Genomic DNA, 19076 nt, shown 5'->3' on the forward strand with positions numbered 1-19076 from the left:
CGCGCGCGCGTGTGTTGTAAGGCGGCGCTCCATGTCTGTAGACGGCGCCTTTTCGGTCGGTGCGCTGTATGTGTGTTTTAAATCCAAAAATGACACACAAAACTGAGGGTGCGCCTTTCCACACAGCGCACCGAATGGTCGCGAAAATACGGTGTACTCAACTTGTCACTTCTGCTGGAATCTAAGATGGGGCGGCAGTAGCTCAGGTGGCAGAGCAGGTCGTCCAATGATCGGAAGGTCGGCGGTTCGAATCCTGCTCTGTCCCAGTTTGCTGTCGTAGTGTCCTTGGGCAAGACACCTTATCCACCTTGCCCCGTGTGAATGTGTATGAATGTGTTTGAATGTTGGTGGTGGTCAGAGGGGCCGTTAGGCGCGATATGGGAGCCACGCTTCCGTCAGTCTGCCCCAGGGCAGCTGTGGCTACAAATGTAGCTTACCACCACCAGAGAGGATGGGTATGAATGAATAATGATTTCTGTAAAGCGCTCTGGGTGCCTTGAAGGGCGCTATATAAATCCAAGTCATTATTATTATTAAGATGTCTTTCACTTATTTTGATACCATATTAATTCACATACACTAAGATTTGATTAGTTCTGACATGTTAGAGCAGGAACCTCAACAGCAAACAGCTAGTACTCATGGGCCATCGCTGTTTCACACCTCCCTGTCCCTCTTTAACCCAGGTATGACCATACCAGAGGAGGACACGGAGTCGGGTCAGACGGGGAAGTACTGCCTCGTGGCCATCGGGAGGCTGCAGGTGCATCACCTACACCACGCTTCACCTCATCCTCAGGGCCACTCTGCCCTAAAATCCTCATTGAGTAGAAGGCAGTTCCTGTTGTCAGAAAGTGTTGGAAACCGGAGGAGTTTACTGGGGTGTCAGTCACGATTTGGCCGACGGCACCATGTTTGGTTGAACACAGTTGTTCATTAAAAACAATTACAGTAGGGTTATAAAGTCTGGGATCAGAAGATGGGAAGACCTCAGTTTAGCATCTTAAGTTGTTATGTTTAACGAAAACTTTTTGGTTCCTTAAAAAAAAAGAAAGAAAAATGCTTTTAATTAACAGGTTTTTTTTTAATCAGACAGGCTGAGTGAACTTTAGCTGTGTGAGACAGATGAGCATCAACACCTCCAAACGTGAGGCCGTGATCCTTAGCTGGAAAAGTCCAACTGCCTGCTCCAGTGTGGGAATGAGATACAAGGAGTTTAAGGCTCCGTTCACACTAGAGCAGGGGTCGGCAACCTTTTTGACATGGAGTGCCAGTGTGAAAATTTCTTGTCAATGAATGTGCCATAATCAACAGTAGGCTAAAACAAAGTTACATTATGGTATGACACAAAATACAAAAACATTTCCAACACACCTGGAATATATTCTATACAGGCCACATGCAAGCATATTTTACAGGCATCAGAACAGCTTGTCCTAAAAAAAGAGGAAAATTCTTGACGCGGACGAGTGAGAGCGCAACGCGCCCGAACCCTCTAGGGGGGTCCGGGGGCATGCCCCCCCGGAAAATTTTGAAAAATAGACTCAAAATGGTGCATTCTGGTGGTCTCAAAGCTCCATAATCACATCTTTTATCAATGCAAGAATACACACAAAAAATCTGAATTTTTGCAAAGAATGATGCATTTTGATAACATAATAACACGTTCATCATCATGGCTAATGCTTCATGCATGAATAAATCTTGAAATCAAGATAATCATATCTTAAACTTCTACAATGGCCAGAATCCCCCTTTCACACCTAAATTAATTGACAAAACGACAAAAGACAAGCAGCTCCTTGTCTTTCAGAACTGTGGTGTGGAACTCCGAACAGGTCTGCTCAAAGTTCAGTGCGAGGAGCTCCACTTAATTATTTGTTATAATTTTGATTATTTAATTCTTTATTGATTTCATAAAATATTCAAATTTTTTGAGATTTTTTATTTGGGGTTTTCATTAGCTGTGGGCCATAATCATTAAAATTATAACAAATAAAGGCTTGAAATATCTCACTTTGCATGTAGTGGGAAATAATATATTTGTTTCACCTTTAGTTGAATTTACTGAAACTAATTAAGTTTAGCAATATATTCTTATTTTCCGACCTTCACTTGTATATTATGACCAATAAATAAGAGCATAATATATGTCCCGTATCATACCATATCAAGCTCAGGGGATGATTCAGGTATGAGGAACTGTGCAACAGATGCCTGGCTCCTCTGGGATGTTATATTACGTTTATGGAGGTTCCTGCAGCATGCTGCCTGACACACCTCAGAGAGACCTGTTTCCTCTTTAGAACGAGGTGGGGTGTCTGGAGCCTGGAGACATCTTGACTTGACTTTTTTTTTGTTTAAAGTCGCGCGTGTCGGTGCAGTGAGCAACAGTGAGAGGTAAAGGCTGATTTATGGTTCTGCGTCAGACCAACGCAGAACCTACGCCGTACATTGCGGGTCGCCGCGTACCCTACGGCGTAGGCTCTGCGTCGATTTAACGCGGAACCATAAATGAGGCTTAACTAGGCAACGGAGCGCAAAGGGGTTCCGTATTGGTTCAATACGGAACGCAACTTTTAATTCCCAATTACGTAACAATTCCGTATTTCAAGGGGCGGGTGGCAAGCCCATACTCATCTCTGCACAGCCTACCTGCAACACAGCAGTGCTGCTGCTTTTTTGTCCCGCTGCAAAAATGTGTTTTAAACTGAGCTGCATTTCTGCTGCTGCCGCGTCCTGGCTGTCTGTCTGTGAAGGCTGATTTATGGTACTGCGTTAAATCGACGTTTTTTTCCCCACTTACAGGACCTTTTCTCTCCCTCCCGATGTTCCGAGACCTATATGATAATAGGATAGTATTTCTTTCTGCCACTTTATTGAGGTTTTTGTGCTGAAATGAGGAGGAATCATAGAGATAACTTCTCATTTCAACTAACTGGATCAGCCGTTCCTCATCATGACTGTTTCCTACAGCGCTTTCCCCCGGCTTTCAATGCGAGCGGCAGGATGAAAATAGAAGAACATTTAAATATCACAATATCAAGCTTGTTTTCTGTTTAGAAACTACAAACGTAGGAAAATTACAAGTAATCCCCCATCTTTTACTTGTCTTTTTACTCTTTATTTTAGGAGTCTCTTTCATGAGCGCACGGGCGGGTAGTGCGGTGAATAAAGGTTGATTTAGTGTGCCAATGATTATGCCGCCGCGTGCCAATCATGGCACGCGTGCCTGAGGTTGCCGACCCCTACACTAGAGTGATACAACCAAACTAATTCACATTCACACTGTTAAAAGGTCATGTTTGAACGGATCTCCTTCCCTTGCTCACGGAGCAGGGGATCATGACATAGGTTGTTTACTGTGCAGCTGGTTAAGATGATAGCTAGTGGAAAGAAGACTACAAGTAAATAGCGATTCAGCAGGAGCAGGTCATACTGGCCTTTTCTGTCAGCTCATCCCTCACAGACAGAATAATTCTACTGTCCACCTCCTTCAGGTGACCAGTTCTCCGGTCTCCATGGACATGAACGGCCTTTCGGTTCCTACAGAGTTCCTGTCCCGTCACAACTCGGATGGAGTCATCACATTTGTCGACCCGCGCTGCATTAACGTCATTGGTTACCAACCTCAGGTCAGTTTGAGCCAACAGTATCTATGTATCACTACAAAGATACAGGCAACACTGAAAAGAGACAGATGGAACTACAAGGATACAGACGAACCTACAAAGACAGGGGATAGTGCAAGGAGGCTGGGGCACTACTAGGAGGACAGGCGACAATACAAGGACATACATGACAGTACAAGGATAAAAGAATACTGCAAGGAGACAGGGACACTAAACGGAGACAGTTGACAATACTGGAAAAAAGGGACACCACAAGGAGAAAGGGACATTACAAGGAGACAGGTGACACTACAAAAAGATAGGTGACACTACAAGGATACAGGTTAACCTACAAAGAGACAGGGATACTGTGTGGAGACAAATAACCTAATAGGAGGACAGGCGACAGTACAAGGACGTAGATGACAGCACAAGGATAAAGAGATACTGCAAGGAGACAGGTGACACTACAAAGAGACAGATGGCACCACAAGGATACAGGCGAACCTACAAAGTCACAGGGATACTGCAAACAGACTGGGACACTACTAGAACGGCAGGTGACAATACAAGGACATAGATGACAGTACAAGGATAAAGAGATACTGCAAGGAGACAGATGACACTACAAAGAGACAGGTGGCACTACAAAGAGAAAGGGATACTACAAGGAGACAAGTACACTACTAAGAACAGACGACGATACAAGGACATAGATGACAGAAAAGGATAAAGAGATACTGCAAAGGGACAGATGACACTACAAAGAAACAGGCAAACTTACAAAGAGACAGGTGACACTACAAGGACACAGGTGACACTACAAGGAGACAGATGACACTACAAAGAGACAAGCAAACTTACAAAGAGACAGGGATACTACAAGGATACAGGCAACACTCCAAAAAGAGGGATAATGTAAGGAGACAGGTACTCTACAAGGATACGGGTGACACTACAAGGACACGGGTGACACTACAAGGACACAGGTGACACTACAAGGACACAGGTGACACTACAAGGACACGGGTGACACTACAAGGACACGGGTGACACTACAAGGACACAGGTGACACTACAAGGACACAGGTGACACTACAAGGACACGGGTGACACTACAAGGACACGGGTGACACTACAAGGACACGGGTGACACTACAAGGACACGGGTGACACTACAAGGACACGGGTGACACTACAAAGACACGGGTGACACTACAAAGACACAGGTGACACTACAAGGACACGGGTGACACTACAAGGACACGGGTGACACTACAAAGACACGGGTGACACTACAAAGACACGGGTGACACTACAAGGACACAGGTGACACTACAAGGACACGGGTGACACTAGAAAGACACAGGTGACACTACAAGGACACGGGTGACACTACAAGGACACGGGTGACACTACAAGGACACGGGTGACACTACAAGGACACGGGTGACACTACAAGGACACGGGTGACACTACAAGGACACGGGTGACACTACAAGGACACGGGTGACACTACAAGGACACGGGTGACACTACAAAGACACAGGTGACACTACAAAGACACGGGTGACACTACAAGGACACGGGTGACACTACAAGGACACGGGTGACACTACAAGGACACGGGTGACACTACAAGGACACGGGTGACACTACAAAGACACGGGTGACCCTACAAGGACACGGGTGACACTACAAGGACACGGGTGACACTACAAGGACACGGGTGACACTACAAGGACACGGGTGACACTACAAGGACACGGGTAACACTACAAGGACACGGGTGACACTACAAGGACACGGGTGACACTACAAGGACACGGGTGACACTACAAGGACACGGGTGACACTACAAGGACACGGGTGACACTACAAGGACACAGGTGACACTACAAGGACACAGGTGACACTACAGGGAGACCATGGATACCACGTGCTGCCTTGGTAATCAGTGTTAACTCATTGTCATGGTGCGTTGCAGGACCTGTTGGGGAAAGATATCCTGGACTTTTGTCATCCTGAAGACCAAAGTCACCTAAGAGAAAGTTTCCAACAGGTAAGATGTAACTGAAAGCAGAGGAAGCACAGATAAATGTTCTTTCATTTTCCTGTCATTAACTCCTTTGGTTTAACCGTCCGTTCTCTGGATCAATGCTCTCCGATCATGTTGATCAGTACCATAACATAGTTGTTTTACTTTGATCATGACTCTAAAACTCTGGATCATTTTCACTCTGGTCAGATGAGGGCTCCTGTTAGTTCTTCAGTTAGTTCTCCTGTTAGTTCTTGTTGTTTTCCTGTTAGTTCTTCAGTTAGTTCTCCCGTTAGTCCTCATGTTAGTCCTCCTGTTAGTCTTGTTAGTCTTGTTAGTCCTCTTTTCAGTTCTCCCGCTAGTCCTCCTGTTAGTTAGAATAAAGGCTGATTCATGGTTCCGCGTTAAATCAATGCAGAGCCTACGGGCGTAGGTTACACGCCGTACCCTATGCCGTAGGCTCTGCGTCGATTTAACGCGTAACCATGAATCAGCCTTTATTCTGGCGACATCTGAAGATACAACGAGCAAGCGAGCGAATATGTACATTCACTGAGTGAATATTATGAAAGTAAAATATATATTTCTCGCTAGAAATGTAATCAAAACGCATTTTTATGCAGAAACTAACTCAAAATATTGTTTTCAACCTGATCTCACAAAAATCTGTGAAATGCCCAGGACAGCTTACGTACCCGAACGTAAACCACGCAGTGACGTAGCAAGTGGTGTCCCAATCCCTAGGGAACATTACAAAGCCCTACAGCTGTGGCTTCATTTTGAGGGTGAAGTGGTAGTGGGTAGGGTGAACGTTGGGATTGGCCCTTAGTCCTCTTTTCAGTTCTCCCGCTAGTCCTCCTGTTGGTTCAACCACTAGTCCTCCTGTTAGTCCTCCTGTTAGTCCTGTTAGTCCTCCTGTTAGTCCTCCTGTTAGTCCTGTTAGTCCTCCTGTTAGTCCTCCTGTTAGTCCTGTCAAGCCTGCTTTATGGTTCTGCGTTAAACCAACGCAGAGCCTACACCGTCACCGTGACGCCGTCGTGAACCCTTCGGACTTCTCCGTCACTCCATTTCTCCGTGGTGCAATCCCCCCCCAGAGCGCTGGTTGATACTTTGTTTAGCTTCCTGCTTTTCCGGTCACAGTGAGTCAAAGAGATAAGGACAACTATTGTGCAAAAAACACAAGCACAAAACAACCCAAAAAAAAATCCCACACACACATGAAGAAAAGAGCGCTGAAAGTGATGAACTTTCCTCCGTCTGCAGGTGGTGAAGCTGAAGGGACAGGTGCTGTCAGTCATGTATCGTTTCCGGATGAAGAGCAGAGAGTGGATGCTCATCCGAACCAGCAGTTTCACTTTTCAGAACCCGTACTCGGACGAGATCGAGTACATCATCTGTACCAACACCAACGTCAAGTAGGTTCCCCGTGCTCGCTGGTCATTTTACTGCAATTACAATTTAGGGGGATACAACTCAATTATAAAACAACTAACAATGCATTTGTTTTCACTGACAGAGGGAGCACGCACACATATATATGGACATATATATACTCAGCACAAAAAGTTAGGCAATTAGTTTTTGCTTGATTATTTCTTTGTTGTAACGATGCTGCTTGGTGATAGATGTCATGCCGTTGGAAGGCATGGGTTGATGTTTGTTAAGTCCACTATCATGTCCACCAGAGCAGCGTCTGACCGCCGTTATACACTCTTGCTAGGTGAAGTTCAAACTGGTTGAGGCGTCTTCGGTGGTTCTGCCCTCAACTGGTACTGAAGTTCCATTCAGATTTAGAAATCTTTAAAACTCCATGAAGGACATGAACTTCTGTGTTGTAGCTTTTTATTAAAATAGATTTGTATTCAATTATTCGTCTGATGAATTCTCTACTTGTGTGTTTTCTTGTTTCTTCTGCTAACTCATCTTAAAGGAGACCCGTCGTTACGTAACAACGGGCGCAATTTACATAGGTTGGTCTCCGATGCGTGAAACCACGGCCACAACTAACTCCGCCGGCCGGAGCTTCCTCCATTTTTCCGTAGCGGTGTATCGCGTCATTCAGGCAGCCAATCAGCACAGAGCCTCATTATCATAGCCCCGCCCACTCAGAATCCCACATAGATAATGAGGTTAGAGAATGGGAAGATAAAGACATGGTTTAGAGGCAGAATTTCTCATTTATTTAGCAGCTTGTTTTTAAGACATTCAAGGCCTGTTTAAAATAGGTATTAGATGCCATAATAGGTCCCCTTTAAGTCTTATGTATGACTTATATTACACTATGGAAGAGTATCAGGGCCAGGCAGGAGAAAAATAAAAATAATATTTTAGAGGAGGAAGATTTTCTTTTCATTATACACTTCAAGAAAAAAATCTAAATCTCGAGAAAAAAATCAAAATGTCGAGAGAAAAGTCAAAATTTCGCGAATAAAGTTGAAATGTTGAGAAAAAAGGCGAAATGTCGAGAATAATGTTGAAGTACAATTTCGAGAAAAAAGTCGAAATGTTGAGAAAAAAGTCAAAATTTTGTGAATAAAGTTGAAATGTTGAGAAAAAAGGCGATTTTTTTATTTTTATTTTTTTTTTTTTTTGGTATAATTATTTTATCATATATGTTATCCGTTGTATGCAAGTGCTTATCTGGATTTCATTAGATAAAAAAATATATAGGTACATATCATGTGGAGATCTCAGCCATAAGTCTCAGACATGGCTCAGGGGCTGCATTTCTAATTTATTTAGCAGCTTGTTTTTAAGACATTCAAGGCCTGTTTAAAATAGGTATTAGACATACTAGGTCTCCTTTACGTGAGCTGCTTATGTGAATCAAGAGTGTGACTGATAAGAGCTGTTTTCTGACGGGGGTGTGATGTTTTCAGGCAGCTCCAGCAGCAGCAGGCAGAGCTGGAGGTCCAGCAGAGAGAAGGTCTGACGGCCTACGACCTCTCCCAGGTAAGACAGGTTCCAGGAACACCTGGAAGCAGACGAGCTGTAAACCCCATGCTTCCCTTAACTGTTTCCCCCGACCCTCAGGTCCCAGTGGCCGGCGTCAGCAGCGGAGTCCACGAGCCGGCCAAGTCCATCGACAAAACGGAAGCGCTGTTTTCCCAGGAGAGAGACCCCCGCTTCACGGAGATGTACACCGGCATCTCCGGATGTAGGAGAGCCCACGCTTCACTTCACTTCAGCTGCCGCTGCCGTCCCAGGCCCGTCTGAACCTAACCCTGGTGTGTTTGTTACAGCGGGAGACAAGAAGATGATGGTTCCGTCCTCCACGGCCGGAGGACAGCCGCTCTACTCCCAGAGCTCCCCCTTCCAGCAGGGACACTCAGGGAAGAGCTTCAGGTACGGGTCCCCCTCCCCCTTAGAGCCGTCCAAGGGAGGAGACGCTAACGATGACCCCGTTAACAGGACCAGATGTTGAGGCTGAGATACAGAGCCCGGCCCATGGACACTTATGGCGCTTTTCCACCAGCACCTACTCGGCTCTACTCATCTCAGCTCGGCCTGGTTTCATTAATTATTACTTTATTTGCTGGATATGGGATTTGGTGAAGAAAGTGAGAGAAACTCAGGGATGTTCCCCTAGCACTGAGGGTGGAACTCAATAGTGTCAGACTGTACGTGCGGTGTATTGGCAGCAATATTTTGATTCAATACATGTCATATTACAGGGGTCCTGATTAAAAATAAAGTAATACTTAATGTTTTACTTAAAGGTATAGTTCAGTGGTTCTCAACTCCGGTCCTCGAGGGCCGGTGTCCTGCATGTTTTAGATGTTTCCCTGCTTTAACACACCTGATTCTAATTAATCATCGTCATCAGCTTGTCATCCAGGGCTGCACAATTCTGTTGATGACACAGGTACTTTTATCACGGTGTGCTGAAGCAGGGAAACATCTAAGACATGCAGGACACCGGCCCTCGAGGACCGGAATTGCCTACCCCTGGTATAGTTGGTCACACACTCCTCAGCAGAAATGTTTCTACAAAACGGCAAGATATAAATCTACACTTTTTACACAGAATGGAGAAAACACAATAGGTTTCCAAATATCTAGCTCCCATTGGTGGTTTATATGGTTGAAAGAAAATAGAGGTTATAGTAGGCTACGTGAAAAGGAGTTCTTTGTATCTGCACTCGATTGCTGTTCCTGCGGAAGACCCGGATGTCTGGCACAGTGATATTGAAATTGAATTGCAAGAACTGAATTTGAATTGTGAGAACTGGATGTAGATTCAGTTTTTCAATGCAATTATTCAAATTAAACCATACAAATTCAAATATAAGTTTCTAGTGGCACATATTTCTGCCCATACCTAGTGGAGAAGAACCAAACTGAGTCGGGCTGAGTAGGTTCTAGTGGAAAAGAGCCATGATGGAAGAGACGGGTGAACCTACCAGGACGATGGATGGATAGATGGAGAGATGAATGATACATGGATGGATGGATGGATGGATGGATGGATGGAGAGATGGAGAGATGGATGTTACATAGATGGATGTTACATAGATGGATGGATGATGGAGAGATGGATGTTACATAGATGGATGATACATAGATGGATGGATGATAGACAGATGGAGAGATGGATGTTACATGGATGGATGTTGCATAGATGGATGGATGATAGACAGATGGAGAGATGGATGTTACATAGATGGATGGATGATAGACGGATGGAGAGATTGCTGATGATAGATGTGCTCTGTCTCTCTGGGATCAAACGTTCCTCTGCTTCTCTCTGCTCCTCTGCAGCTCCTCGGTGGTCCACGTCCCCAGCGTCAGCGACATCCAGCCGTCCGGCTCGTCCAATCAGAGTCTGGCTCAGATCGGCAGACAGATCAACACCGGCCAGGTGGCCTGGTCCGGAAACCGCCCGCCCTTCTCTGGACAGGTAAGGCTCGGGTCCAGACCTGCCGGGGGCTGGTCCTGATCACACTCCACCCAGAACCAGGCCCGGTCCAGAGAAGGTCCCCTGTAAAAACAGCTGGATGAATGACAAGTTCCTCAGCATTCACACTGTATTCAGTGTAGCAAGTAAAGAAGATGCTTTCAGGAACCCACTAGACCAGGGTGGATCCAGGGAGTCGGCCTCTTTTCTGCTGACCTTTCACACCGGTTCTGTTCAGCGGTGGTTCTAACGGGGCAGCACCTCCACATCTGAGAGACTGGATCTTAGTCAGAAACAAAGGTCCAGAAGGAGGTTCTGACTCCAGTGGAGGAGGTTCAGGGTTTCTCAGGGTGTTTTCATGAGTGAGGGAAGAATGGAGCAACAAACAAATTAAAAAAACATTGGCTGTGAGCTGGAGACAGTCCTGTCAGAAGTTGAGGCTGGAAAAATCATTTATTTGGGGGCATTTCTTCCAATTTAAGCTGCATTGCATTATGGGTATTGTTGTTCTTTGCTTTGTGTTGCGTTCCATGAAGAGTTGTGGTTTTATTATGATCGTACGGGTTTGTGAATGTTAATATTCAGCGTCAGTGCATCATTACAGTCTGTTCTCTTGTTTGTATTTTAAGAACCGAATCCAGAACTTAAGTTGGTGGAAGAAAAACGGATCCTCGTTCTGTTTTATTGTCACGCGTATTAAATACTAACGGATTAAGACTAATGTACACGTGTATTTAGTCTTACACATTGTGGATGTCCGCGATCACCTCTCTCATAAGCAATATGAACCATATACATTTATATTTAAAACATGAAGCATCATGATCTGATTCCTCTGCTGCAGAAATAAAGACACGTTGTTCCAACGTGATTATCGAGGTGCAAACATGAGAAATAAAGAGCAAAGTTGCTGTAACTCGGAGTTGCATCCGCAGGAGGAGAGACCGGTCTAGATCCTGGTCCTGGTCCAGGTCCAGATCCCGGTCCATCACCGGAGAAACACTTTCTGGACCTGCAGCAGCTGCAGCTGACTAATATCAGACTCTGAAAGTTGCCTAAACATTCAATAAAAACTTCTTTCATTAATTGCTGAATCACATCAGTTCGTACCAACCAACCTTTCTGTGACTTAGTTTTATTTTAAAAGACAACTTTACAGAACCGGTTTTTCGCTGCAGAATGTATTTTAATGTTTTTCTGTCCAGATCGATAAAGAATCGAATCATTAAACAGAATCGGAATTGGAAAAATCTCATCAATTCCCATCCCCAGATCCAGGAGAACCTGACTGGATCTGTTTCTGTGTGATCACTCTGTGACTTCCTGCTGCTGTGTCTTCCTAACCAGTTATCTCTGCTCCCCAGTCCAGTAAAGCCCAGTCCAGTCCCTTCGGGATGGGTTCTGGCCACAGCTACCAGACGGACCCGGCCTCCTACAGCCCCCTGTCGTCCCCGGCAACCTCCTCCCCCAGCGGCAACGCCTACTCCGGCCTGAGCAACCGCAGCACAGCCTTTGGTAAGTTTCTGACTCAACACTCCCCGGCATGTTCTTGCCAAAGCCAACAAGGGAAAACAAACGTTTTACTGCTTGCCGCAGTTTGGACAAAGAGCTACGGAGTTTATAAACTTGAGCACTTCTGATTGCTGACTAAACTAAACAGGATGCAGCAGCAGCTGCTACCGACACAAACCCGTTACAGCTCTGAACTTGATCTGGTCTTTGGTATTTCTTCCTCAAAAATTAGATTCCAAATGAAAACCTGTTGGAATCACATGTCTCTCAGGAAACTTACATCCTGGCTTTTCTTTGCACAACATTTGCCCCCTTTGCCGTCTCTGCCGGTTACAGGACTGTCTCAGAAAATTTGAATATTTTTTTTTTCTCTTCTTTTCTTTCTTTATATTGTATTTGGTTGTTTTTTCTTGTCTCTGGGTCTGTTGTAAGTGCTGGGTTGGGGATGGGAATGTGGGAGGGATATAAAAAGATGGGAAAAATGAATGGATGGAAGTATTCCCAGTTATTTTGCTTTACTACTGTTGTATAATGTGAAACTATTTCCAATAAAAAAATCATTTAAAAAAAAAAAAAAAAAAAAAAAAAAATTTGAATATTGTGATAAAGTTCTTTATTTTCTGTAATGCAATTTATAAAAAAAAAAAAAAAAAAAAAAGAATGTCATCCATTCTGGATTCATTACAATCAACTGAAATATTGCAAGCCTTTTATTGTTTTAATATTGCTGATTATGGCTTACAGTTTAAGATTAAAGGCTGAAATATGGTTCTTCGTCAAAATGACGCCGTGCCTACGGCGTGTGGTTTGGGTCCACGCAGACCACACGCGTGGTCTGTGCACCTCCCGAAAATTGTAACTACGCATGGAGGCGACGCAGACCACACGCAGACGGAGAGGGCTGTGATTGGTTCACTTGGTAGCAACGCATTTCCGGTTTCCGGTTTGAAGCAGTCGTGAACTTTCAGCGCTCTTTTCTTCGTTTATATGTGATTTTTTTTGTTTTGTTTTTTTGCACAATAGTTGTCCTTATCTCTTTGATTTACTGTGACCGGAAAAAGTCGCTAACTAGCGGCCGCGGGGGGTACTGCACCGCGGAGAAATGGAGTGACGGAGAAGTCCGAAGGTTCACGACGGCGTCACGGTGACGGCGTGTGCTCTGCGTTGGTTTGATGCAGAACCTTAATTCAGCCTTTAGATTCCCAGAATATTGTAATTTTTTGAGATAGGATATTTGAGTTTTCTGCATCAATCCTCACAAACACAGTCATCAGGGACTTGTAGTAGTGTAGTGATGGTGTTGTGATGGTGGTGTTGTGATGGTGTTGTGATGGCTGAGTTGTGGTGTGTTTGTGGTTCCAGACGTGTCGGCAGACAGCAGTCAGAGCGGGGCCCAGTTCCAGGGCCGGCCCAGCGAGGTCTGGTCCCAGTGGCAGAACCAGCACCACTCCCAGCAGGCCGGGGAGCAGCACGGACACGCCAACCCCAGCCAGACCGAGGTCTTCCAGGTGAGACTCACACCAGCATCTACATGGAGGTTTAAGTCCTCTTTCATTCAGAGTTCAAATTAAATCCCATTTAAAATGAGGAAAAATGACCATGTAAACACCTAATTCTGAATGAAAATGACCAGAATTAAACTTAATTCCAAAGTAAGTGGCTGGTTTATTCCGATTTTAAATCCAAATAGAATAATTCCGCTTTAAATTAATTCTGGTCTTTCTTTCTGCTCGTTCCCTCCCCCGTCTGTCTCCATGATCTTATATTCCACGCTGGGCTGGTTTTCCAAACAAAGTTTACAGATGGCAGCACACAGTAAACGCTGGTCAAGAGCAGAGACCGTTTAACCCTTGTGTTGTCTTTGGGTCAAAATTACCCAATTCCTCTATCCTTCTTTCCTCCTGCCATGCTCTCTCCTTCCTTCTTCCTTTCCTCTTTTCCTACCTCCCTTCCGTCATTCGTTCCTTTATTACCTTCTTTGCTTTTCCTTCCTTCTTTCCTTATTTTATCCATTCCTTCCTTCTTCCCTCCCTCCCTTCTTTCCTTTTCTCCCTTCATTGCTTCCTTTCTTCCTTCCGTCCATCTTTTCTCCCTCCACCCTCCCTTGACCCAAAGACAGCACAAGGGTTATTTAATAAATAGCTTGGAGGACCTGGAAATAATTAAAAGAACAGATGGAAACAGGAAACATCAAAAGTGTGATCTTTTCAAAGTTGTAGCGGCTAAGTTAGTTTTTCTTCCGGTAGTTTAACTTCCGGTCCCCCCCCTATCCAATCAGAACCTTCCCAACCCCCAGACCTGGAGAGGAATTGGAGAAAGACCATCAGACGTGTTTTCCATGTAAACCTCAATTTGAAATGACTATTTCAATGTAAACTCCAAGGAAAATAGTTTAATTCTGAATGATTTAATTGGGAATAATGAATTCTGAATTAAACCCTCCTGTAAGCGTGGTGATGATGGTTGTGTTTGTGTCTGCAGGACATGCTGCCCATGGCGGGAGATCCCACCCAGGGAACGGCCAACTACAACATCGAGGACTTTGCTGACCTCGGCATGTTCCCCAACTTCTCCGAGTAGTCCCCGCCCTCCGCCCTCCGGCCCCGCTCCGCCCTCCGGCCCCGCTCCGTCCCCACCACCACCCTCATCCTCTCATCCATCACTCACGCCGGCCCGCCCTGGTGGACCCCCGGAGGTTTGGCTGCTCTCTCTCCCCCACGGCAGACCTGGAACACCTCAGTGTTCTGGTGTAGTCACGCTGGACAGGAAGTCCAGGAGTGTCAGCATCAGTAACACGCTCTGGAACTCACATCACATTTACCCTCGTGGAAAATGTCCTGCTACAAACTTTCCTGGGAAATTCTGGAAATGCTCCAACATGGAAACAAACGCTCCAAAGAAATGAACAGGAACGTATGGACCGCACCTGCAACTGACACTTATCAGTTAATTCCTGTCAATGGACCGAAAAGAACCTGTAATAAGAATAATAGTATTAATGATAATAATGGATTTGATATATATCACCTTTTCTGGACATTCAGAGAGCTCACAATGTTCAATAAAGCCGGGCAGACACTGTGTGATTATCGGCTCGTTTTGAACCGATTTTCCACTCGTGCGACTATTTTTTGCATCGGGCCGGATTTCAACCCAATCGTTGGTCATGCCTCGTGTAGTAAACGTGGGGTAACGATCACGAATCGTGTGCTCGCAAGAAAATCAAACATGTTTGAAATCCTGGTGGCTCCTCGTGAAGGAATCACAGTTGAAGCAGCTACGACCCCATTGGACTCATCCTTTCACAGAGAGCATGCGCAATCTCTGATGTGACGTCAAAAACTATTATTTGTAGTTTATAGTGTTGCAAATTCACATTACAAATCATGTTTTAATAACAGAAAAAAGGACTGCATTTCCCACGTCTGCCCAGACAATTCCTTGTCCAATCACGACGTTGTCTAATCTTTTTTCATTTATCGCCACACAGAATGGCACAAATTGCTAAAGGCTGATTTATGGTTCCGCGCTACACCAACGCAGAGCCTACGGCGTAGGGTACGCGGCGTCACGCCCCGTACGGTTACAGCGTGGATTTAACGCAGAACCAGAATTCAGGCTTAAGGCAGCGTGTTTGTTTTTGCTGAGCATCTTCAGTGTCTCCCACTTTGGGGTTCCTCCTCTTCCACTTCTGTTTGATGTTGCAGTTCCAGTAACAGAAGTCCGACGGGAGGATTATGATCGTATAGTGTGAGCAGACGTGAGGATTATGATCGTATAGTGTGAGCAGACGGAGGATTATGATCGTATAGTGTGAGCAGACGTGAGGATTATGATCGTATAGTGTGAGCAGACGTGAGGATTATGATCGTATAGTGTGAGCAGACGTGAGGATTATGATCGTATAGTGTGAGCAGACGGGAGGATTATGATCGTATAGTGTGAGCAGACGGGAGGATTATGATCGTATAGTGTAAGCAGACGGAGCATCAGAGCATCGGGTCGTACAGTGTGAGAACATAAATCGTGGGCTGTGAACTTTTGAACTCAGCGATCTAGTCGTGCAGTTTGAGATGGGGCTGAATCAAACCATTTAAAATATCACAGTGTCTGCCCAGCTTTACTCAGTAAAAAAAGCCTGGTGGCATGGTGACTGTACTGGCTAACTAGCACCACACTAGCATATTGACTCCCCCGTCTGTTCTACTGGCTAGCATGCTGCTGGATCACAGCAGATACATGATGTAGTTGAACATGTGTGTTGACGACTGAGCTGCAGCAGGAAACCTGAGAACCAGAACCAGCAGTGAGCTGCAGCCCCAGTCCTGGACCAGCAGCCGTCATCGTAGATCAGCTGGAACTCTGCCGTCTCTGCAGCCGTCTCTGCAGCCGTCTCTGCAGCCGTCTCTGCAGCCGTCTCTGCAGCCGTCCGGCTGACTGACGGACGTCCACCAGGACATCAGTCCTGCTACTGGAACGTCTCCAGACAGGAAGAGAGAGCCGTTCAGCCGTTCATCATGGTGGAGTCACCTGACACGGCTGGACAGGCAGTAGAATCCCCCAGTCCAGGGGTCGGCAACCTGCGGCTCTAGAGCCACATGTGGCTCTTTGGGGCCGCCCTAGTGGCTCCTGGAGCTTTTCCACAAATGTTTGACCTTTTTTTCCTTCTTTTTATTCTCTTTATTTCTCTTTTTTTCCTTTTTTTCTCTTTTTTTCTTCTTTTTTTTTGCCTTTTTTCCTTTTTTTCTCTCTTTTTCTTCCTTTTTCCTTTTCTTTTTAATCTCGACATTTCAAATTTTTTCTCGACATTTCGACTTTTTTCTTGACATTTCGCCTTTCGCCATTTGACTTTTCATTTTTTGCGGCTCCAGACATATTAGTTATTTGTGATTTTGGTCCAGTTTGGCTCTTCCAACCCTCTGTGTCACCGCCCGCCGCCCCAGACAGACGGACAGACGTCCATACGCCGTGGACATTTCTCTGGAGCCCGGCGGGAGAGGACGAGCTTCTGCATCTTCACCTGCTCACGTCCTCTCCGTCGCCGGCCCTGTATCTTAAATATCATTCTGAGCTCTAAATAAACAACTCTACGCATAAAGTACACGTTTGCTAAGCTAAGGCTTCAAGTGCACTTCATAAAGCTCGGTTCGCTCTCTCCGTCCCGGCTGCGTAACGTAAAGCAGCTCCACCGTTACGTCCCGGCTGCGTAACTAGAACCAGCTCCAGCGTTCGTCCTCCAGCTTCTGCTAGTCCACTCTTTTGATCGATTCATCCAAGAGGCTGAGTTTTGTAGTGGACGAGCTTTTACGTGTTTGATTGTATTAACGTCCGTGACAGATGAAGAAACCTTCACCCATCAGTCATTTTGTTAAAGAACATTGATGTTTTTTCTTCCTTTTTTGTAAATAATGTGATTTTTTTTTTTTTTTTTTTTTTTTTTATGTCGACTCATGTTGCTTTGACACTGTACTTTTTGTGTAGGTCTTGATGATATTGTGTAGATGGTGAGTCTGTATTTAACTGTTATTTAGTTAGTAGGTCAGTTGTACATGTGTATAAACTGTGTAAATGTTACTTTGTGTAAAGCTGTGCTCGTGACATTAAATTTTACTCATTTTTGTGGCTTCACTTCCAACTCTGTTGGTTTCAGTGTGGATTTATCAGTCCCGGGAGGGAACGGTTTAGTAGCTGGTTCTGGAACATCGCAGGGATGGGAGTTCACCCAACCAAACACATGTCATTTATCTGTATTTATCTGTATTCCTGTGTGAGGGTTGCTCTTCAACCGGGGGCCGCGGCCCCTAGGGGGGCGCGGAGGTACTGCAGGGGGGCCAACAACTTACAAAGAAATAAAGGCAATTTTAACCAAAATAATTTGAGTTAAAAAAAAAATATATATTATATAGGCTATATCTACAGGACTGTCTGAGAAAATTAGAATATTATGATAAAGTCCTTTATTTTCTGTAATGCAAAAATGTTATACTTTCTGGATTAATTAGTTATTAGTTATTAATGAATCTGCTCTGCTGTCATGTTTAAGCTTCATACAGGAAGATCCTAAAGGAGCTCAGCGCCGGGGGCCCGGGGCCCCCTGGTGGTCGAGGTTACAAACAACTGACAACGGACAAGAACTAACACCAGCACAAATGGAAGCTTTTCCACATAAAAGGGCGGCGCGTCGTCTCCAGGGGCCTCGTGTAGAAACGGTGCATGGATTCCATGGTGAATCCTTTCAGCGTGGAAATCTTGCCAACGCAAAATAAATTCAGATGTTCAGAACTGCATAAGAACAAAACCACGCACGTTTACATTGAACATGGAATTGAGCGCAAATGTGGGAGCACAACCCTCCTCCCTGTCTCCTCCCTCAAGGAGATACATTTGTTTTTTTTATTGAATTTTTGGCACGACAAACATTAACAGTATACAGGACTATCTCAGAAATTTAGAATATTGTGATTTTCTGTAATGCAATTACAAAAACAGAAATGTCACACATTCTGGATTCATTACAAATCAACTGAAATATTGCAAGACTTTTATTATTTTATTATTGCTGATTATGGCTTACAGTTTAAGAAAACTCAAATATCCTATCTCAAAAAATTTGAATATTCTGGGAATCTTAATCTTAAACTGTAAACCATAATCAGCAATATTAAAATAATAAAAGGCTTGCAAATATTTCAGTTGATTTGTAATGAATCCAGAATGTATGACATTTTTGTTTTTTTAAATTGCATTACAGAAAATAAAGAACTTTATCACAATATTCTAATTTTCTGAGACAGTCCTGTATGCACCTATGAATTATAATGCATAGGTAAATTACATTAACAAAGATAGTGAAACAAAGAAACGCACACAAAAAACAACTACATCAACAGTACGCCTTGACTAAGTTAAAGATCGACCAGATAATCCAGTGAAATCCTCATCAGCAGACTATTCGCTCCTCGTGTTTCTAACTAGACTGTCTTATCTTCACATCCATCCAGCAGGGTGAAGGCAAGTA

The 19076-nt window shown here is 44.6% G+C and overlaps 1 protein-coding gene across 2 annotated transcripts in view; it reads left to right on the forward strand.

Annotated features, from left to right (window-relative positions):
* Positions 1-14673, forward strand: part of arnt2 (aryl-hydrocarbon receptor nuclear translocator 2) — a 55174-nt gene extending 40501 nt beyond the window's left edge. For both annotated transcript variants that reach the window (XM_061736027.1, XM_061736035.1), the window contains 11 exons: positions 687-763; positions 3501-3635; positions 5599-5673; positions 6913-7064; positions 8529-8601; positions 8683-8806; positions 8892-8994; positions 10411-10549; positions 11911-12061; positions 13421-13566; positions 14540-14673. In XM_061736027.1, the coding sequence (XP_061592011.1) occupies positions 687-763; positions 3501-3635; positions 5599-5673; positions 6913-7064; positions 8529-8601; positions 8683-8806; positions 8892-8994; positions 10411-10549; positions 11911-12061; positions 13421-13566; positions 14540-14638 (1274 nt within the window). In that variant the 3' untranslated portion in view covers positions 14639-14673. The remainder of the gene's footprint in view (positions 1-686; positions 764-3500; positions 3636-5598; positions 5674-6912; positions 7065-8528; positions 8602-8682; positions 8807-8891; positions 8995-10410; positions 10550-11910; positions 12062-13420; positions 13567-14539) is intronic.
* The last annotated feature ends 4403 nt before the right edge of the window (positions 14674-19076 follow it).

Source organism: Cololabis saira, chromosome 2 (assembly GCF_033807715.1).
Source record: "Cololabis saira isolate AMF1-May2022 chromosome 2, fColSai1.1, whole genome shotgun sequence".
In the NCBI taxonomy this organism is placed as follows: Eukaryota; Metazoa; Chordata; class Actinopteri; order Beloniformes; family Belonidae; genus Cololabis; species Cololabis saira.